This window comes from Oncorhynchus clarkii, chromosome 11 (genome assembly GCF_045791955.1).
Source record: "Oncorhynchus clarkii lewisi isolate Uvic-CL-2024 chromosome 11, UVic_Ocla_1.0, whole genome shotgun sequence".
NCBI lineage: Eukaryota > Metazoa > Chordata > Actinopteri > Salmoniformes > Salmonidae > Oncorhynchus > Oncorhynchus clarkii.
The window spans coordinates 36475608-36498903 of record NC_092157.1 but is presented as its reverse complement, the minus strand read 5'-3'; the positions used below and the strand labels follow the sequence as shown (position 1 = coordinate 36498903).

The 23296-nt window shown below is 42.5% G+C and overlaps 1 protein-coding gene across 8 annotated transcripts in view; it reads right to left on the bottom strand.

The window, feature by feature from the left end:
• Nucleotides 1–23296, bottom strand: part of LOC139420476 (SWI/SNF-related matrix-associated actin-dependent regulator of chromatin subfamily D member 3-like) — a 45362-nt gene that overhangs the window by 8184 nt on the left and 13882 nt on the right. For 2 of the 8 annotated variants that reach the window (XM_071170663.1, XM_071170665.1), the window contains exons 1-7: nt 17961–18033; nt 16059–16249; nt 14308–14397; nt 8692–8734; nt 7249–7371; nt 6642–6764; nt 4824–4919 (exon numbers count right to left, since the gene is read on the bottom strand). In XM_071170663.1, coding sequence (XP_071026764.1) covers nt 4824–4919; nt 6642–6764; nt 7249–7371; nt 8692–8734; nt 14308–14397; nt 16059–16249; nt 17961–17999 — 705 coding nt within the window. In that variant the 5' untranslated portion in view covers nt 18000–18033. Of the gene's footprint in view, nt 1–4823; nt 4920–6641; nt 6765–7248; nt 7372–8691; nt 8735–14307; nt 14398–16058; nt 16250–16464; nt 16552–17960; nt 18034–23296 lie in introns of those variants that run through there. The other 6 variants (XM_071170666.1, XM_071170667.1, XM_071170668.1 and 3 more) reach the window with 4 other exon arrangements.

Genomic DNA, 23296 nt, shown 5'->3' with positions numbered 1-23296 from the left:
TAGTAGCCAACAATACCAAAATAGGCTAAATACAGTAGATGAGAATACCCAATGGGCACACACTTTTTGAATCAACATTTCCATGTTATTTATTAACGCATTGTCAAAAACACATTGGATTCTAAAAAAAGTAAATCAACCAGTACTGTTTCTCAACTTCTCATTTCAAAATCAGTTTCACAATTTCTGACATTTAATCCTAGTAAAGAAATCCTGTTTTAGGTCAGTTAAGATCACCACTTTATTTTAAGAACGTGAAATGTCATTATAATAGTAGAGTGATTTATTTCAGCTTAATTTCTTTCATCAGATTCCCAGTGGGTCAGAAGTTTACATACACTCAATTAGTATTTGGTAGCATTGCCTTTAAATTGTTTAACTTGGGTCAAACGTTTTGGGTAGCCTTCCACAAGCTTCCCACAATAGGTTGGGTGAATTTTAGCCCATTCCTCCTGATAGAGCTGGAGCATGTTTGTAGGCCTCCTTACTCACACATGCTTTTTCAGTTCTGCCCACAAATGTTCTATAGGATTGAGGTCAGGGCTTTGTGATGGCCACTCCAATACCTAGACGTTGTTGTCCTTAAGCCATTTTCCACAACTTTGGAAGTATGCTTGGGGTCATTGTCCATTTGGAAGACCCATTTGTGACCAAGCTTTAACTGATGTCTTGAGATGTTGCTTCAATATATCCACATCATTTTATTTTCTCATGATGCCATCTATTTTGTGAAGTGCACCAGTCCCTCATGCGGCAAAGCACCCTCACAACATGATGCTGCCACCCCCGTGCTTCACGGTTGGGATGGTGTTTGTCGACTTGCAAGCATCCCCCTTTTTCCTCCAAACATAACAATGGTCATTATGGCCAAACAGTTCTATTTTTGTTTCATCAGACCAGAGGACATTTCTCCAAAAAGTACAATCTTTGTCCCCAAACTGTAGTCTGGCTTTTTTATGGCGGTTTTGGAGCAGTGGCTTCTTCCTTGCTGAGCGGCCTTTCAGGTTATGTCGATATAGGACTCGTTTTACTGTGAATATAGATACCTTTGTACCGGTTTCCTCCAGCATCTTCACAAGGTCCTTTGCTGTTGTTCTGGGATTGATTTGCACTTCTTGCACCAAAGTACGTTCATCTCTATGAGACAGAACCCGTCTCCTTCCTGAGCGGTATGACGGCTGCATGGTCTCATGGTGTTTATACTTGCGTACTATTGTTTGTACAGATGAACGTGGTACTTTTAGGCGTTTGGAAGTTGCTCCCAAGGATGAACCAGACTTGGGGAACTCTACGGTCTTGGCTGATTTCTTTTGATTTTCCCATGATGTCAAACAAGGAGGCACTGAGTTTGAAGGTAGGCCTTGAAATACATCCACAGGTACACCTCCAATTGACTCAAATTATGTCAATTAGCCTATCAGAAGCTTCTAAAGCCATGACATAAATTTTGGGAATTTTCCAAGCTGTTTAAAGGCACAGTCAACATAGTGTGTTTAAACTTCTGACCCACTGGAATTGTGATACAGTGAATTATAAGTGAAATAATCTGTCTGTAAACAATTGTTGGAACATTTTGTGTCATGCACATAGATGTCCGAACCGACTTGCCAAAACTATAGTTTGTTAACAAGAAATTTGTGGAGTGGTTGAAAAACGAGATTTAATGACTCCAACCTAAGTGTATGTAAACTTCCGACTTCAACTGTATACACACACAGCACCAGTCAAAAGTTGACGTACCTACTCATTCAAGGGTTTTTCTTTATTTTTTAAATTGTAGAATAATAGTGAAGACATCAACACTATGAAATAACACATATGGCAGGAATCATGTAGGAACCAAAAAAAGGTTAAAAAAATCAAAATATATTTGAGATTCTTCAAAGTTGCCACCCTTTGCCTTGATGACAGCTTTGCACACTCTTGGCATTCTCTCAATCAGCTTCACCTAGAATGCTTTTCCAACAGTCTTGATGGAGTTCCCACATATGCTGAGCACTTGTTGGCTGCTTTTCCTTCAATCTGTGGTCCAACTCATCCCAAACCATCTCAATTGGGTCGAAGTCAGGGGATTGTGGAGGGCAGGTCATCTGATGCAGAACTCCATCAATCTCCTTGGTCAAATAGCCCTTACACAGCCTGGAGGTGTGTTGGGTCATTGTCCTGTTGAAAAACAAAAGAGTCCCACAAAGCGCAAACCAGATGGGGTGGCGTATCGCTGCAGAATGCTGTTGTAGCCATGCTGGTTAAGTGTGCCTTGAATTCTAAATAAATCACAGTGTCACCAGCAAAGCACCCCCACACCATCACACCTCCATGCTTCGCTGTGGGAAGCAAACATGGAGTTTGTCTGTTCACCTACTCTGTCACAAAGACACCGGTTGGAAGTTAAAATCTCATCTCAAATTTGGACTCATCAGACCAATGGACAGATTTCCACCGGTCTAATGTCCATTGCTTGTGTTTCTTGGCTCAAGTAAGTCTCTTCTCCTTATTGGTGTCCTTTAATAGTGGTTTCTTTGCAGCAATTGTACCATGAAGGCCTGATTCACGCAGTCTCCTTTGAACAGTTGATGGTGAGATGTGTCTGTTACTTGAACTCTGAAGCATTTATTTGGGCTGCAATTTCAGAGGCTGGTAACTCTAATGAATTTATCCTCTTCAGCAGAAGTAACTCTGGGTCTTCCTTTTCTGTGGCGATCCTCACGAGAGCCAGGTTCATCTTAGCGCTTGATGGTTTTTGAGACTGCACTTGAAGAAAGTTGAAACAAAGATTCACAGAAGTTGACGGAACTTCCATCAAGCCAATTAGAGGCTGGAGAGGGGCAGGTCAATTAAACCAACATTTCTTTCACATAAAAAGCCTGCTGAGATAAAATGCTGATTAAAAGTATCACTTCTCATTTTTCTCAATAATGATGCCAGAGTCTGACAACTTGCTAAGGCATGGAAGAAGAGGAATTTCTGTGCTTCAGTGCATGAACTGTATTCCAAAATGTAGACGGATCACCAGCAGAGTCTGAGATAGAAAGTAGCTAGATTTAGCATTCTTGAATGTGGAAGTGTATCCATTTCTCAATTACCTGAAAAGCTTCCAAACAGCTACAGCCAGTTTTTCTAACCTTGGCCCAGGCCTGTTTAAAAAATATATTTTTTATTATAACTAGATCTGAAAGTTCTATAGAGAACCAAGGATTTGTTCTATTTTTTCACACTAAGGTGTTTAAAGGGAGAGCATGTTTGTCTGCCAGAGAGAGAAAAAGAGATGAGAACAATTCTAGAGATAATTCAGGGTCAGGTATGCAGCTGAGATAGAGGAGAGGTCAGGGTAATACACATCATGAAGAAAACCTTGTGGGGGAAAAATGTCTCTTCATAGTTATACGAGGATCTGTGTTAATCCTTGTGGTTTCTCGAATACAATGACAGGAGAGCGATCGCTGAGATCATTAGCAAAGACACCACTCGACAAATACTTGTGGGGATTATTTGTTAGAATTCGGTCAGTCAATGAGAAGTTTGCTGGACTTTGTATTAACCCGTGTGGGTTATGCAATCGGTTGAGTCAGGTTAAAGTCAAGAAAAATATTCTTAAAATGGTCTGAGGCCGGAAGAAGCCGATCTAAGTTAAAATCCCCTAAAACCACAAATTGAGATGAAAGAAAATGTTTTTAAATAGTACCAACATGGTGTCCTTTGTTGGGCAAATCAGATGTCAATGTTAACTTCATAAATCCAACCTCACTCTGAATTGACATTCCCATACAGCCTTGGTAAGAAAAGTTAGAGGATTTACTTTCAACGTTATTTAGGTCATCTACACAAATGAGTATGGATGCTGAGCAATGTTTAAATGTGTTCAGCTGAAACGTACACAGCTTGGTTCCAAATCTAAGCATGGTACATAGAGGTAGGCATTTGGATGGTAAACTTTTTCTCACTGAAGTGCATTACACCTCATTTACCAGTAGGTGTCCCTGTTTAACTTGGACTGTGGCTTCACATTTTATTTCAATATACCCCTTTATTTAGGTTGATGGCATGACGTTGAAACGATGACGTTGATTCAAACATTTTACTATCAACATTGAAACAAGGTCAAATAAAATCTGTCGAATCAAATATAAAAATCAAACATGGAATTTTCTATGCAATTTCAACATATACATAGTTCTGATGATTATATTGATGTAACAACCTGTAAGTCAGGTTAAGTTGAAGTTTACCCTAATTTCAATGTTTACAAGGCAGGTTGAAATGAGACGAAAACAGCACTGGTTGATTACTTTTTTTCAAATCTAATCTATTTTCCATGTTGATTCCACATCACAATACGTTGACAAATTACATTGAAATAATGTTGATTTAACAAGTGTGTGCACAGTGGGTAGTATATTTTTTTTTCTCAGAATCATAGCTAGCCTATGGTCTAATCTTCTACAGGGGTGTACATTGTGAGCTGCATTGTAACTAAAGATAAGATGCCAAGAGTCTTTAGTGGTTAAACACTATAGTAAACCCCTTGTTTGCCCAAAACCTGCTGAATAGATCTGGATGAGGCTGAAGACCATAGAATTAGAATGAATAGAACGGATGTCCTCATTCATGTTAATTACGCCATTATGAGTGGACTGGGAGCCATTTTGAGGGTCCCCAAAACAGTAAAGCACAAAGCGTCCTCAACTGACATTCCAAAAAATATATTCCATTCTTATTCTATTTCTATGGGCGGAACACAGACAGGGTAAAGGAGACGAGAGTGAGACAGAGAGGACAGAGGGTGCAGGTATATGGTCAGCGGTCATCAGGGAACATGAACTCACCTCTACAAGGTGGTTGTCAGGACCGTATAGGTCTTTGTCCAGCTCAATCACCAGGCTCTTGAAGAAAGAGGAGAATTTCCTCTTCAGCTTCCCAGGCTATGAAATAAAGAGAGGTGGTTAGTTAGTTTAACGTGGACGGAACATTTGGGCTGATATGAACATTTGAAGAGTGTAACACAGGACAAACTCACACACACACACACTTACATTGTAGATAGGGTTTCCCCACTTTGCAAAGCAGTTTGTTGTAGTCTGAAATATGCATACTTTCTTTATGAAACAGGATTTCTCACCACTATTTTAGAGTGGCTAATGCCTGAGAATGCTAGTCCCGGATGTTGCTTATTGCATTCAGCCAATCAAGCTGCAGCAGTCTGTTTAACCCTGGCTGAACGCGGGTGCAACATCAGGAAGTAACATTGTCCACTCTAGCATGGTGTTTCATAAAGAAAGTATGCATATTCCCCCCCCCCCCCCCCCCCCCCCATCTTCTAAGAAATAAATGGATTCCTTTGTAGCCTGAATATAGAATGTTTTATGTACAAACCGGTCCACGGGGATACAAGTGTATAGCCAGCCGGCTGCATGCATTCCCTTTGGACGGTAAGATGAAACAACTCCATAGCGCCATCTGCTGGCCTTTGGGCTAGGCCCTGGTTTGTTTCCTGGTTACTGAACATCTGTCTCCGGGAGTGATTCCAACTAGACCCCTATGCACTACTGTTGAACACCTGCCTTAGATAACTTGATATACTGTTGTCATTGACTATAGCAACATTTCTAGGACAACAAAGCAGTGATATCATTACATTTACTGTAGGCCCTAGGGCAAGGGGATGACCAAAGACGTAGAAGGGACCACATACAATGTGAAAACAGGATATTCTCAGAGTTCACTTCCTTAAAAAGTGGGCTGAAAATATTTGTGGGCTCAGAAACCTCAAATAGTTCAAACCACTGTGAAATGACAGCCTTGACTCAAAACTGATGAGAGAATTAGAGTTGAGCCACCATTTGAAGTCGATCTTACTCTGTGAAAGAAATCTATGGTCATCTTGCTTTTCATGTTGCAGAAATAATCTGTGTAAACGTTTAGCAAAACATTTATCATTCCTCAGAAGGCCTAACAAAACAAACAAATCTTGTTGCTGACTGAAGTGGGCCGACTGTGGAATTGTGGAGATATGTTAGAACTATACAAGACTGCCATACATGATTGTGGGGCAAACACTCCACAAAGCAGCTCCTGGATCAAAGAGCTAGCAATATTCATACTTGGTTGAATGATTGAGACAAGGCCACAGATTTTTTTGGAAGGTATTTCACCATGGTGAAAAGTACATTTAACCCACCATGCTGCCACATTTCAAATATAGTCCCCCATAAAATAGCAGGTTAGCGTTTTTCGTCATGAATCTTGTTCTAGAGGCAGTTCTCCAGAGTGGTCACTAGCTGGCAAAGCCACAAAGTGATAACATCTGGTGTTAAACTTAACCCTAACCACACTGCTAACCCTAATGCCTAACCTTAAATTAAGACCAAAAATCTTGTTTTCATGATTTTTTTTACAAAAATCACTCACTTCTGCCTCCATGACAAGACTCATCACAATAAACGTCAACCTGCCAGAAAATATGTACTGATTCAGTGGTGGGGATACAGCTCAAAAGAAACCGTGCATAGTCGCTATCATACATAGAGGAGACTTCACAATGAGAGGGGGAAAAACTGTACTTTTCTAAACAAAATCAAACAAACCACATCACAATGATTCGATCCAGTGATATTCCATCGTCCTACAGGAAGTGGAATACTCACATCATCCAGTAGCTTCCCCTCAACCCGCAGCTCCCATGATGCAATACTGCCATCTGAGTCGTCAGCGTCGGGCTTGGCAGGGTTGAAGGTGTTGGAGATGTACAGCCTCAGTTTACGCTTTTGCTGTCGACACAAACACAAAGACACTGTTGGAACCAGTGGACATTTCTGGACACATCAGTCTTGGGCACTTTGGTACCAAAGAAAAATACAGAGATGTTTCATGTTCCGTTGTTCAAAGGGCATAGTATTTTCGTATAGGGAAAGGGAATACCTACATAGTCAGTTGCACAACTGAATGATTTCAACCGAAATGTGTCTTCTGCATTTAACCCCACCCCTCTGAACCAGAGAGGTGCAGGAGACTGCCTTAAATCAACGTCATCAGCGCCCAGGGAGCAGTTGTTGTTGGGGGGTTAACTGCCTTGCTCAAGGGCAAAACGGCAGATTCTTCCACCTTGTCAGCTTGAGGATTCAAACCTTTGGGTTACTGGACCAACCGCTAGGCTTTGGGTTACTGGCTCTTAACCGCTAGGCTACCTGCTGCTGCTCGTACAGTAAAGTATATTATAGTAGTGAGATACTTCAGGCCTATGATGCATGTTACCTTCATGGGTCTCTTCAGGGCTTCCTGGATGTCCACCCGTTTACGCATGATGGTCTGGTCCAGTTTACGTTCGAAGGCCAGCAGGTCCATGTAAGCCTGTGACTCGGGGACCAGCTCACGGATCTGATCAGAGGAGAAATCAAACAACCAACTCTTAGTGTCTTGGATGCAATATACTCGATCATATTTAACACTGCCAGTGTATTGCTTTAGAAGAACAAGAATCCTAGTATCCAGTCAAATTGAACTGGGGAAAAAAAGATAGTGACAATAAGTCGTGGTATTGACTGAGTTTTGCGTTTTAAGCTTCATTAAAGGTAAGGCATTCTGCCATCAAAGCATGTCTGTACTGCAACGGTGACTGTATTCTCTCAAGCAGCCATTTTCCACAAAAAACATTTTCGTCCTTCTGTTACAGGAGTGACGCACCTAATGAAGGTGACAGAGCGGGTAGTAGTGCCCACAGGAGCTGTGACTGCTCAACACCACTCACTAATTGGTGCACCAGTCCAGCCTTTAGTGGTGCTAAGGCTGCATTTGAAATGCAGCGGGCGCATCAGCGCGAACCCCACCCCTACCCAACCTGCCCCTACCCTCCTTGACACATTACCATACTCATCCCCAGATGGGAGTCCGCACTCTGCCAAGGCTACTTACCAAACTGGGCACAGGCTCCCAGATTCTCCCACTGCATTACCCCTCTCCATCCTTCTAATCTGTCTGTCTCTCCCTTCATTGTTCCCTCGATAATCTCATCTCATTCCTTCTCTACCTGCATCTGTCTGTCACCAAGTTGAGGTGTAGTGCAGACAGAATGCAGTGCGGGACATTCCCTGTCCCTGAGCCATGCAGCCATCTCCATCCTCTGTCTGGCTTGTGTTACGATAAGACCCACAGACTACAGAGACACTCATAGGAGAGACTGGGATCAGTATGGGGCTCCAGTCCAGTGCCACCAGCAGCAGCCTTTACAAAATCAATGCCCAGGCTGCGCAGGGCTGAGACGGGGCGGGGGGGGCATGAAGGGGATAGCGGAGGTTGTGGCGCAGGCAGGCAGAGGATATGGCTAGACATGGGTTTGTTTAGCCCTGACGCGGACCACACACTAGACCCACCCTCACCTGTGGAGAAGATGTGCCTCCTCAATTGCCTCCTCTAAACCCGAAAGGTTGTTTTATACTGGCTCTGTTTCCTACCAGTCTATTGATTATTCCATTTGAAAATAAGAGGAATCATTACAACAACGGTACCCACCGCCAAGCCTGCGCCAAGCCTCTGATCACCCGAGCATCTCTTTACGCTCCATTTGCAATAACACATAATCATCTGCCCCTCCAAGCCCCTAGATCAAAAACTCACACATGTTCTATTCAACAGAGAATGGATAACAACACGCAAACACTCGAGTTAATGGGAGAAAAATACAGATATACGCAATCTCACCCTCTGTGGGAGAATCTTGTCTGCCATTTTCCTTCTCTTGGCGCTACAGAGAGGGAGAGAAAGACAGAGAGAAAATGGAAAAAGAGAGCATGTTACTATGGTGACTGATAGCGTAGCACCCAGGCCATCTGCTAAAATGCTGGGCCACATCCAGCACCCCAGTGTCCCAGCTGTGTGTGTGTGTGTGTGTGTGTGTGTGTGTGTGTGTGTGTGTGTGTGTGTGTGTGTGTGTGTAAGCAATGCGGATGTGTGTGTTTTGGGGGATCCAGCAGAGGCAGGACTATGGTATACCACCTGGAGAGCAGGGACCAGTGACACATCTAATACCTCATGCACGCACACACACACACACCTCATGCTGTACCATCCAATGTACAGTATAGCCTTCTCTTTATTAATGCTGTATATTGTTTGTATGTTAGTGAATGTTGGCTCCTACGCCAACTGTGGCCATCTCCAGATCCAAATATGTTATGTGACCCCCAATAACAATGCTTCTGAATCCAACTTTCTTCTTTCCGATGAGGAGAAAAGTACAGTCGCCCATAACCCTTGTGATCTTATGTGAAGTTAACGTGACAACATGTAAAAACACGTGATACCATAAAACCACACGTGGCAACATTTGAACGAGACAAAAATCTCCAGGGGACCATGACACCATCCCAAGAATGTCATTGCCCTTTCGGGAAAACCACAGGATGTGGACAATCACATGATTGCACATGTGGACTATCACACGATTTCACATTTCCACATGTGTTGCTTGTGAAATGTGGTGATCTGGTGACATAATCCAACAGTTGGGATAGTTATAGTCTGAGGATATGGGAGTACTGTCAAACTGCACCGCTATTTTAGTGATGAGTTATTCTGACTAGTCTGTTATCATTGATTTCATTTACTTTATTTCAGCATTTTCAGGTTTTTTTTTTTGTACAGTTGTTGACAGGGACATGGTGTAGTAGCAGAAAGATTGGAATGGTGAGTTCAAATCCCAGGTTTGTTTTTGTTATTTCACCTTTATTTAACCAGGTCGGCCAGTTGAGAACAAGTTCTCATTTACAACTGCGACCTGGCCAAGATAAAGCAAAGCAGTGCGACAAACAACACAGAGTTACACATAAACAAACGTACAGTCGATAACACAATACGAAAAATCTATGTACAGTGTGTGCAAATGTAGAAGAGTAGGGAGGGTAAAGGCAATAAATAGGCCACAGAGGTGAAATAATTTCAATTCAGCATTAGGTGAGGACATGTTGAATTATAATTACTGTATAAATAAACACACACAATTTCAAAGTGTGTCAAATATTTCAGTTGAAAACACTGTATGTGTACCATAACGACATGTTCAGGGCATTACCCGTGAAATCTCATGTGAAAAAAAACAACTTGTCATTCTTTGGGTATGAAAAAATATTGAAAATATAATAAATACTTGAATTTATTGTCTTGGATGGATGGATTACTTACCATTGGTCCCAGCTAATGCAAATGAGGTGTGCTGGTATGGTTAAGATGCCGAACCTTTCTAGTTCGGTTCTGCAGCTGCAGTCTGTGCCTCCTCAGCGACGCTTGGCTTACACACATATATATATATATATATATGTTTTTGTTATGAATCGGTTATTGCCGGAAAAGTGGTGCATTGTTAATATTGGGCCCAGATACTGATTTGAGAGAACAAGTTTGAAATAGTGTCATAGGTTTGTGCTCTCTCAAGCTTCCTCAGTACGTCTGGTCGGGGTCCAAGGGATGCCATTTTGGAAGCCCTGTGTTAAGTGAACTATAGGACGGAGACAGACGTATATGCTTGGGACAGATACAGTTGAAGTCGGAAGTTTATATATACCTTATCCAAATATATTTAAACTCAGTTTTTCACAATTCCCGCCATTTAATTCTAGTAAAAATCCCCTGTCTAAGGTCAGTTAGGATCACCACTTTATTTTAAGAATGTGAAATGTCAGAATAATAGTAGAGTGATTTATTTCAGCTTTTATTTCTTTCATCACATTCCCAGTGGGTCAGAAGTTTACATACATCAATTAGTATTTGGTAGCATTACCTTTAAATTGTTTAACTTGGGTCAAACGTTTTGGGTAGCCTTCCACAAGCTTCCCACAATAAGGTGGGTGAATTTTGGCCCATTCCTCCTAACAGAGCTGGTGTAACTGAGTCAGGTTTGTAGGCCTCCTTACTCGCACATGCTTTTTCAGTTCTGCCCACATATTTTCTATGGGATTGAGGTCAGGGCTTTGTGATGGCCACTCCAATACATTGACTTTGTTGTCCTTAAGCCATTTTGCCACAACTTTGGAAGTATGCTTGGGGTCATTGTCCACTTGGAAGACCCATTTGTGACCAAGCTTCAGCTTCCTGACTGACTGATTTTCCTACCTCGTGATGCCATCTATTTTGTGAAGTGCACCAGTCCCTCCTGCATCAAAGCACCCCCACAACATGATACTGCCACCCCCACAACATGATACTGCCACCCCCGTGCTTCACGGTTGGGATGGTGTTCTTTGGCTTGCAAGCATCCCCCTTTTTCCTCCAAACATAACAATGGTCATTATGGCCAAACAGTTCTATTTTTGTTCCATCAGCCCAGAGGACATTTCTCCAAAAAGTACGATCTTTGTCCCCATGTGCAGTTGCAAACTATAGTCTGGCTTTTTTATGCCGGTTTTGGAGCAGTGACTTCTTCCTTGCTGAGCGGCCTTTCAGGTTATGTTGATATAGGACTCGTTTTACTGTGGATATAGATACTGTTGTACCCGTTTCCTTTTGTACCCGTTTCCTCGTTTGCTGTTGTTCTGGGATTGATTTGCACTTTTCACACCAAAGTACGTTCATCTCTTAGGAGACAGAACGCATCTACTTCCTGAGCGGTATGAATGCTGAGCTGTCCCATAGTGTTTATATTACGTACTATTGTTTGTACAGATGAACGTGGTACCTTCAGGCATTTGGAAATTGCTCCCAAGGATGAACCAGACTTGTGGAGATCTACAATTTTTTTTCTGAGGTCTTGGCTGATTTCTTTTGGTTTTCCCATGATGTCAAGCAAAGAGGCACTGAGTTAGAAGGTAGGCCTTGAAATACATCCACAAGTACACCTCCAATTGACTCAAATGATGTCAATTAGCCTATCAGAAGCTTCTGACGCCATGACATTACTTAGTGTGTGTAAACGTCTGACCCACTGGAATTGTGATTATGAATTATAAGTGAAATAATCTGTCTGTAAACTATTGTTGGAAAAATCACTTGTGTCATGCACAAAGTAGATGTCCTAACTGACTTGACAAAACTATAGTTTGTTAACAAGAAATTTGTGGAGTGGTTGAAAAACAAGTTAATGACTTCAACCTACAGTGCCTTGCGAAAGTATTCGCCCCCCTTGAACTTTGCGACCTTTTGCCACATTTCAGGCTTCAAACATAAAGATATAAAACTGTATTTTTTTGTGAAGAATCAACAACAAGTGGGACACAATCATGAAGTGGAACGACATTTATTGGATATTTCAAACTTTTTTAACAAATCAAAAACTGAAAAATTGGCCGTGCAAAATTATTCAGCCCCCTTAAGTTAATACTTTGTAGCGCCACCTTTTGCTGCGATTACAGCTGTAAGTCGCTTGGGGTATGTCTCTAATCAGTTTTGCACATCGAGAGACTGACATTTTTTCCCATTCCTCCTTGCAAAACAGCTCGAGCTCAGTGAGGTTGGATGGAGAGCATTTGTGAACAGCAGTTTTCAGTTCTTTCCACAGATTCTCGATTGGATTCAGGTCTGGACTTTGACTTGGCCATTCTAACACCTGGATATGTTTATTTTTGAACCATTCCATTGTAGATTTTGCTTTATGTTTTGGATCATTGTCTTGTTGGAAGACAAATCTCCGTCCCAGTCTCAGGTCTTTTCCAGACTCCATCAGGTTTTCTTCCAGAATGGTCTTGTATTTGGCTCCATCCATCTTCCCATCAATTTTAACCATCTTCCCTGTCCCTGCTGAAGAAAAGCAGGCCCAAACCATGATGCTGCCACCACCATGTTTGACAGTGGGGATGGTGTGTTCAGCTGTGTTGCTTTTACGCCAAACATAAAGTTTTGCATTGTTGCCAAAAAGTTCAATTTTGGTTTCATCTGACCAGAGCACCTTCTTCCACATGTTTGGTGTGTCTCCCAGGTGGCTTGTGGCAAACTTTAAACAACACTTTTTATGGATATCTTTAAGAAATGGCTTTCTTCTTACCACTCTTCCATAAAGGTCAGATTTGTGCAATATACGACTGATTGTTGTCCTATGGACAGAGTCTCCCACCTCAGCTGTAGATCTCTGCAGTTCATCCAGAGTGATCATGGGCCTCTTGGCTGCATCTCTGATCAGTCTTCTCCTTGTATGAGCTGAAAGTTTAGAGGGACGGCCAGGTCTTGGTAGATTTGCAGTGGTCTGATACTCCTTCCATTTCAATATTATCGCTTGCACAGTGCTCCTTGGGATGTTTAAAGCTTGGGAAATCTTTTTGTATTCAAATCCGGCTTTAAACTTCTTCACAACAGTGTCTCGGACCTGCCTGGTGTGTTCCTTGTTCTTCATGATGCTCTCTGCGCTTTTAACGGACCTCTGAGACTATCACAGTGCAGGTGCATTTATACGGAGACTTGATTACACACAGGTGGATTGTATTTATCATCATTAGTCATGTAGGTCAACATTGGATCATTCAGAGATCCTCACTGAACTTCTGGAGAGAGTTTGCTGCACTGAAAGTAAAGGGGCTGAATATTTTTGCACGCCCAATTTTTCAGTTTTTGATTTGTTAAAAAAGTTTGAAATATCCAATAAATGTCGTTCCACTTCATGATTGTGTCCCACTTGTTGTTGATTCTTCACAAACAAATACAGTTTTATATCTTTATGTTTGAAGCCTGAAATGTGGCAAAAGGTCGCAAAGTTCAAGGGGGCCGAATACTTTCGCAAGGCACTGTAAGTGTATGTAAACTTCCGACTTCAACTGTATAGTATGAGGATATGTGAGTAATGTTAAACTGTATTAGACATTGGCACACCAGCAGAGACCTCAGACTCACACAGAAGTATTTTAACAGGGCAGGGCAAAATAATTAGTGTAAGTTAACAGGCCAAATGCTGAAACGCATTGGAGCAACATCGAGGGCTGGCCTGGTTACATTTCAAAGGGATCTGAGAGTGTCATAAACTGGGAATCGCAACCCTCTAGAGATTATGAAACATCGCATCTTACCAAAACAGAAAAAAACAGAGTTGATTAAAGAGGTGTTAGGGCATCCTTTGGTATAGCTGACATTCCTAAAAGAGACACTTGCAGCATAATTTGTTCCCATCATGCCATGCTTCAGTCTACAGCATGCATCTCCACATTCGGAGGTACCCCAATGAACACCTGGTAAAGCTTTCCTCATGGGGAGACAAACATGGGGGTTTGTTTGGGGTAACATTTGGGGGTGGGTTGACCGAGCCTACACTCGGAAGTGCTGGGGTTGGGGGTCAGGGGAGAGGGCAGGGCGGCGAGTAAAAACGTGTCAAAAGAACGGACATGCAGCAGAATAAACTCCTACTTTGATCCGAGCGTTGGATCTGATTGGGCATCTCTCATGTCCATCTGCCTCGCTGGCATCTCATTGGCTCCAGGGAATCCCACTGGCTTCCTAAGGGTTGATGTGATTTGAAGGTTGTCCGATTAAAAGAGGTTGGTTGGTGGGACAACACACTAGTGGCAGCAAGCAGGATGTCTGTACTGAAGGACAAACTCGTGGTTGTGTGTACGTCTGGGTAGGTGAGGGTGCGTTAGTATCGGTGCAAGTGTGGAGGTAGTATGTACAGGCATCAGTGTGGGGTGCATCTGTGTGCATGCACACACAAAGTGAGAGAGGAGGACATAGTGGATCCTGGGGATCAGTGGATCTGGGGGCCTCATTTGACACTTGTCTAGCAGGGAAAGGTTCTCATTGGACAGTGTGGAATCATGCTTCACTCACTTCAGTGTTTAGATGGCACACTAACAACAAGCAGACACATTGGTAATGAACACACTGGGACTAAGGCACAGACTAGCACACCGTGGAACAGGGAAACACCCCATCTAGTCCTACTAGGATCCAGGTCGAATTGATAAAAGTAGTGCGTGGGCTTACTGGGCATATCTGAATGCTTCAATGTAGGCCTATAGTCTTTGTGGGTTTTCTATGTGCAAGGTATAGCTGCACCTGAAGCGTTTTCACAAATTATAGGGCTGTCCTGTAATTCTCAGCCCAAAACATTCTTCCTATTGTCTACAATGCAAAAAGTACCAAATTAAATCTGATCTTTGACTCAACTGCAATTACATGAAACTATTTCTAGCATCCTTGTAAATTGACATTTGAATATGCCCTATTTTTAGAAGCATGGCAGATTTGTATGGGTAGAAAAGTGCTGGCTCGACAGGACGAGCTCAGGTGCATCTAGCCAATAGCCATACGGTTTCAATGACACTGCAAACACAGGTGGCTGTGCTTGTGCTGGGCTGTTGGCTGGGGAGGGGGCTGTCAGCTGCCAGAGGACAAGCATATGCTTTGCCAGAGAAAGTGTCACCTACTGGGTCACCCTGGGACATCGATCGGGCAGGCCCTCAACGGGAGGGAGCCGTGGGGGTAGGGGTGGAAGGCCGACATAGGACAACAATTTTCCTGGCCCTTGTTTGACAAGGCTGCTTAATTGTGAGTGGATCAATTGCACTGCGGATACAGAGAAGGAGAGAGGGAGAATATTGATCTACTCTCTAATAACTACACCTGGCTCTATCACCTCCCTGAGGAATTACTCAGGGCCGGTGGTGTACATGTGAAGCCCAACACAATGTGGGTGTGGTTCTGAGGAACTGTTTTTGTGACTGTCAAGCATTTTTAGAAGCCAGTTCATGGGATACTGATTAGTTTTGGCAGAGATTTTATATCTCATAACCCAGGTTAGCTCTTATTCTGAGGAGTGTAGATGGTTTCCACAATATGCTGACCATGATAGCTAACAGACCACAAAACAGAGGTCATAAATGTGGCTAAACCTAAATCGGCAAGTGTAGATAAGGGGTGAACAGTGTCAGAGTCGTGGATAGGTTGCAATACTAAAGCAAGCAGTAGGGGGAGCACAGATAAGAGAGAGAGCACTCACAGCACAATGCAGGAGTGAGAAACACTCAGTCTGATAGACGCAGATGGTGAATTGCAGTTATTACACACAGAAACATGACCAGAGGCAGGCATGGAGTAGAGAGGGCTAGGTTGCAGAGGTGAGAGTTGGATCTTGGATGAATCCTGGCAGTGTGACTCACTTTCTGGCCCGGTTCTGTACGTTCTGCTGCTGCTGGTTCTGCTGGGAGGGGGCAGGTCTCTTGCGGCTGGGCTCCATGACCGGGGTGGGCAGGCCGGGCCGCACCGTAGGGCTCCCACTGTACGGGGGGCCGGGGGGGCCCATGGGGGCACCCTGGTGGGGCATCCTAGCTCCAGATGGCATTCCAGGACGCTAGAGATGACAGGAGACATTGTATTAGTTACTGCACATTTCAAATACACAGAAGTAGGGCTAGGCGGTATACCGTATTTTACTATATACACCGGTATTGATGCTCAGGCCGGTTTGGGTTTTTATTTTACCTTCTATTACGGTATTTCAATGTTTGGTTTGTTAAATGTGATACGTAACTCCAGCGAGTTTAATGTCCGTTTCTAATAGTTTACTCTGTTTGCTACTTGAGCCGTCTTTCTCCCTCTCCTCTTGCTGCAAGCCGTGTCCCACACCAAGCCTGCCCCGTCAATCAAGGAGAGAGCAGCTGCTCGACCACGGAGTCACAAGTACTTTCTTGCCGTTCACTCTGCAGTCTGCATGGTCAGATAGACGCAGAAAGATGGCTGTGACAACGATGCTGCTTTCTATAAGCGTTCTATAAAATACACTATTCGTTTGTGTATCTTACTGTGTGAAAACTACTGTCTGCTAGTTTGTCTTTAGCAAGTTCTATTAGCCACTCATGCTAATCGCTAGTTAGTACATTTAGCAAGCTAGCTAGTCAGCTAAGAGTCAGAGCAAATGTAGCTAGCTAATACAGCCTGGTCACAGATAGAACAATAAACTAGATGTTTCACAGGATGTATAAATCTGAAGCTTCTGGTTGGCGATGAGAGGAAGCCCAGTTGCCGGCAGTGGGAGAAGATTAGGATTTTGGCCGACATTCTGCAAATTTTCTCATCAATTAAACATTTGATCTCAATACAGTACTGTTCCCAAAACAATAATTTGTTACGAACAGAGTGGACTTGTTTAGCAGACTTTACCCTTTGCCAAAGTTTCAAAACAATTGTATTATTTACAAAGAGTGCAAGGACGAATTTAATTATTGCACACGCACACGTCACAGAAATATGCAAATACATGCTAGAACGTGCCAATAGGATCTCGATAGCTCGTGCTTGGCTCTGCCCACCTTCTTGCTTGTTCTACCAACTATGATTAATTTTCTCCCATTGGAAACAACAGGTTGTGGTCTATCTTGGGTTAGTTATAAAAAATATGTTGCATGTTACCAGTGCTGGTGTAGTCCTAGATAAACATGTTGGTTGTGCAACAGTATCCTCTAAATCGGATAAGAATAGGCAAAGAATTAATATGTTAGTTAGCTAGCTACATGAGGTAAGAAAACATGCAATATAACATCTATTACGTTCCCCTGAAAACACTGAACAACACTTTGGTTCCTACCCTGTCAATTCCTCCCTGGCTTATTCATTCATTGTCATGTAAACAACAATGTATTCAATGTGCTCCCCGCTATATTCCAACGATGGAAAAATAATGATTAATCTAACTCTTTGATTTCAACAGTTCACCAATTAACTATGCCTAGACGTTTTGCACATATCATGCAGCTCTGCTTGGAACAGTGTGGAAATTATAACTAAAGTGCAGGAAATTATGAAATTTGTTTTTGTTTCAAGTTGGATTGAACCGTATAAAATCATCCGAATGGAGAAAGCCCCATTAAAATCACTTTTAATGTGGTGCCACCCTAGAGTCATGAACTACTCAAAGCATATTTAGAATGTGAAAAATATTGTGATATGATATTTTGGTCATATTGCCCAACCCTACACAGACGTCATGGTTTGGTATGTAGTGTACACTCATATGACTGGTCTGTGCCTGCAACCCTGTGAAACTGAAGGGGGGGAGGCAACACCTGTGGCTGCCTGTCAGTCACTCCATGTGTCTGTCCCATGGCAACGGCTGTGTTTGATGCCGTAGCGAACTGCCTGGCTGGAGATGGAATCAAAATGGGGTCAAAAAACTGAATCCAAAGAGCTACCCATTGAGAGAGAACCCTAAGAGCTACCCAATGAGAGGAGAAAACCCTAAGAGCTACCCAATGAGAGGAGAGAACCCAGAGCTACCCAATGAGAGGAGAGAACCCAGAGCTACCCAATGAGAGGAGAGAACCCAGAGCTACCCAATGAGAGGAGAGAACCCAGAGCTACCCAATGAGAGGTGAGAACCCAGAGCTACCCAATGAGAGGAGAGAACCCAGAGCTACCCAATGAGAGGAGAGAACCCAGAGCTACCCAATGAGAGGTGAGAACCCAGAGCTACCCAATGAGAGGTGAGAACCCAGAGCTACCCAATGAGAGGAGAGAACCCAGAGCTACCCATTAAGAAGAGAAAAATCAATGAGCTACCTAATAGTGCCCCACAGTGGAGTTGTCCTAATACCCATAAACTAGCAGTCAAACAGGGAAATGGTTCCAATAGTTTTTCCAACAGTAATTTTTCTCAGAGAGTTTTAGAAACACTTCATATAAGGGCTGTGTTTCGTGTAGGCTTACCCTGGCGTGACGTTTTGATAACCACGTAAATCGCTATCGGACAAGGTGACTTTTATAAATATATTCGGCTCCATTTAGTCTCAGATCTGAAAAGTAGACATCATTCAAGACGACAAATCCCTGCGAGCTCCTGCACGTCATCTCTAGCTGACACCTTTGCTATCGGGTATTGTGTCAATTTAAAACTTGCACAAGGCAGTTCACAGAATTGTCCATTTAAAGAAACGTAGCCAATTTATTCATTACTAAATTTAGCTAACATTACCTTGGTTCGGAAGTCTCGTCCACATCATCATGGCATTTGTAGTTCTTTATGATAGCCACATTAGCAGCAAATTAAATTACATTTTGGGGGGTAAATACAGGCAAATATATTGCTAAAAGTCACCTTGTCCTAGAGAAATGTACACGATTTTTAAAACGTCACACCAGGGTAAGTCTACACGAAACACAGCCCTTATTTGAAGTGTTTCTAAAATTCCCTCTGGGGGAAAAACAATTGGAACAATTTCCTTGTTTGACCGCTAGGTTTTATGGGTATTATGACTGATACTGTGGTACTCTATGAGAGGAGAGTTCCAGAGTCCTAGAACTCAATGTGCTACAAGCACAAAAGTAAATAGAAAGAAAAGTAGCTCTATCTCCATTTTGTTATGACATCAATGCTCCATGAGATTAGAAAGTCAATCATTACTTTTTTGGGGAGGGAAACATTTCCTAATACGGCACTTTCCCTAAAAGCGTTGACATGCCATTGGAGAGTGGTAAAATCAACAAAACCACAAAGCGAAAACACTAAGTACATAGTTTAAAGAGGACATTGTATGCCAATTCTAAAGACCAATTTTGATTTAACGTGTGGATAAAATTGTATAATGATCATTCCACAAGGGGAAACTGTGTCACATTGGTTATTTTATGACCATTATTTGAGCGAGGCTAAAAGCCTATTCCTGTCTGGACTCCTGCGATAACCCCTTATTCATGGCAAACAATCACCTTTACAACTTAGTATCAAAGTGGCCTTGGTAGGAGTGTTTAAAAGCCTTCTAGGCTGCATCTCAAATGGCTTCCCGTTCCCTATAAATTAACTACTTTTAACCTTATTGGCCCTGGTCAAAAGTAGTGCATTATATAGGGAGAATGGTGCTATTTGGGGCGCAGCCCAACTTTTTTCCATCAGTCAGGAAGTAGTTCTGCAGTGTGGTTCCCTGGTGGCTGTGAAATGTGGCACCTCACAGAGTGGGAAATGGAGTGACAATAGCCCCACATTACTGACCACCTCCCCAGTTCTGCCGTGAACTCAGGGAGATTCTCATTTAGTCAAAAGACCGTCATCTCCTCGACTCCTCCGTCCCGTCTCCTCCACGACTCGGAAACAGATAAGTGGTTGAGGACAGTGTCTATTCTTTGTTAGGCAAACCTGGAAAAAAAGTGTCCCCCCTCCTTGATATCCCCCTTTCGTAGAGGATAGTCATGTGTATCCTACCGGAGTCCTTTGTGGAAGAGTTTAGATATCTGCCATACCCCCTTTGAATCATCTGTAGTTTTGTCAAGGGGAAAAGCATGCATACGTTTAAAAACGATACGCTACTTATCGTTTCATCTATAAAATGTCTGCGACATTTCTTTTTACAACTTTACACACACATTTTGGGATTCCTCCTCTGTAAAAGTAATTTGCCTGACGACGTGCTAGTGCCACATTTCTGCTCCTCTCCTCCTCTCCTTGATTACCTTTGATGTTTTTCAAACGGAGGCGAGAAGAGGACGGAGGAGTTAGCAAAACCTATAGAGAATCTCCCAATGACAGACAGAACACAGTAACAGGTGATACTGTTTTGCCAAATACGATCTCTGGGATGATCTTGCATCACCCATGTTTTAAGCTAGTGCTTTGTCATTTTCCATTAGGGAGAAATGGTGTGGGTTTTCAAATCGACACTAACACTGTTGTGAAATCAAGATAAACCGAGTTGGGGAGTATTGGGAGCTAACATACTGTATGCACATCTACAAATCGCTTAAAAGCACACAAACCCAAACACTATTAATCATCAACAGCAATCCGTTTATTAACTCCATCTTATCTGCGCTAGTCATTTGGTTGAGTGACTGTGTGAAATAAGGCTGTGGGAGACGTTAGGTGCAGTTTGTGGCACTACTGTAACCTAGGGGTCACCACTGTTTCCACTCTGGGGCTGCAGATGTCTCTGCCTGTCAGAGAGCTCACAGAGCAGTCAAACATATGGTGCTCTGGTAAAAAAGTAGTGCACTATATAGGGAATGTGGTGCCATTTGGGACGGAACCAGGCCCACGTGGGAAAACAGCCGCAGAAACATCCATGTTACGACCAGCATAACATGAGGAACAAATGGCAATAGGAAAACGCCTTATATAGGATCTGTAAAATATATTCTATGCTTGTAGTACTCAAATAACACCAATAGCCACAACAATGCCACAGCCTCTGGCTTTACATTTCTTGAATCAATTGCAGCCAACATTGAGCACCCTCTTAACACAAGGTGATCCCTCGTTAAACCATCAATATGCGCTAAGATCGCCCGCACAGCTGATCTCAATTACAACCGCTATTGGCAACCATTTTACCGCTCCCTAAAGCGGATGTCGGTGTTAAAGGCCCAATGCAGCAGTTTTTATATCAATATCAAATATGTACCTTACCGTAATAGATTCAGCTGTTGTACAATATCATATTAAACACAGGAAAAACAGAATTTTGACTGCCTTTAACTCTAAGTCCTGGTTGCTGCCAACATTTCTTAAAACTATTTAGACCTCTGGTGGGTATTATCTTTGATAAATCTAATATTTGAGCTGGATAAGCACAGACTTAACTATTTGACAACCATTCTGTACAAGTGAAATGACATATTTCCTCATTTACTAGAGAGAATCTACTGTGGCAATATACTCTACACATTTTTATTAATGTGAAGCTTGTGTTGGTATGTTCAATGTATTTTTATATTTGATAACTTGTCTTAAAACATACAGTGAGTGGTCTGCGGAGTGGCGCAGCGGTCTAAGGCACTGCATCGCGAGAGGCGTCACTACAGATCCGGGTTTGATCCCAGGCTGTGTTCGAGCTGGCCGCGACCGGGAGACCCATGAGGCGGTGAACAATTGGCCCAGCGTCGTCCGGGTTAGGGGAGGGTTTGGCCGGCCCGGGATGTCCTTGTCCCATCGCCCTCTAGTGACTCCTTGTGGCGGGACGGGCGCATGTATGCTGACTTTGGTCGCCAGTTGTACAGTGTTTCCTCAGACACATTGGTGCGGCTGGCTTCCAGGTTAAGCGAGCAGTGTGGCTTGGCAGGGTCGTGTTTCAGAGGACGTATAGCTCTCGACCTTCACCTCTCCCGGGCCCGCATGGGAGTTGCAGCGATGGGACAAGACTGTAACTACCAATTGGATATCATATAAATACAGTATGGGAATGTCTTATCAAAAGGGGTAAATAAAGTATTCCTGAACTGTCTACATCTAAAATCAATCATGATTGAGTTAATATAATCTATATGTTTTCATTAAATTATAGTTTAATCAAGGTATGTCAAATGACAAATTATATTCTAATGTGGCCCAAACAGACGTCTATAATGCACTGTATTGTACTCCACAGTACAGTAGAATATAGTTCAGTACAGGTAAGTAGAGAAGTAGGGTATCGCTCCCTAAAGCTGATGCAGCCCCTGAACTGACTCTTATCAACTGTATGCAAGAATTTCCTGTGTTGTCTTAGGAATTCAACATTCTCTGTGTTGAACCCCCAATGTCACACCTCTGAGAAGCAGAGGTTCTGTCGTGATTACATCACGTACCTCTAATATCTGATTGCCGGTTAACTTTACAGTAATATTTTTGGTCAACAACTCAGATTTTTAATCAAAATCACTCGGATTCTTCTAAAAAGGGTCTTATCTTACATTCATTGTTCTTACTCTTATGTTCCTGACCTGCTGTGGTGAGATACGCTCTCTCCTTCTCTCTAACTGGGCCATGGCACAGGCCATGGTTTCTTTGTCTCTCTCTCATGCTTGGAATAATGCCTGATAATGCTTTGTAACTTAAGCTTAAACTCCTTGTATGTGAATCCATTCGTTTGACAAAGTAATTGTATATTGCTAATTATCGTTATGGAGTCAGATAAACATTTTAATTGCTTAGTTTGCCTTGGAATACACCCACAGGTACACCTCCACTTGACTCAAATGATGTCAATTAGCCTATCAGAAGCTTCTGAAGCCATGACATTTTTATTTTTTTTCCAAGCTGTTTAAAGGCACAGTCAACTTAGTGTATGTAAACTTCTGACCCACTGGAATTGTGATACAGTGAAATAATGTCTGTAAACAATTGTTGGAAAAATTACTTGTGTCATGCACAAAGTAGATGTCCTAACCAACTTGACAAAACTATAGTTTGTTAACAATACATTTGTGGAGTGGTTGAAACACTTAGGTTGGAGTCATTAAAACTAGTTTATGTAAACTTCAGACTTCAACTGTATATATAATATACTGTATATACACATATCAAATCTTACTGCCCCCTACAGAGTACAGATCAGTACATTATAGTATAGTGCTGTACTATACTGGGTCTATATTCTTACAATAAATATTTTTGATTTATACCAGTCTTGGTATTTTCAATGTTCCTGAGAGGTCG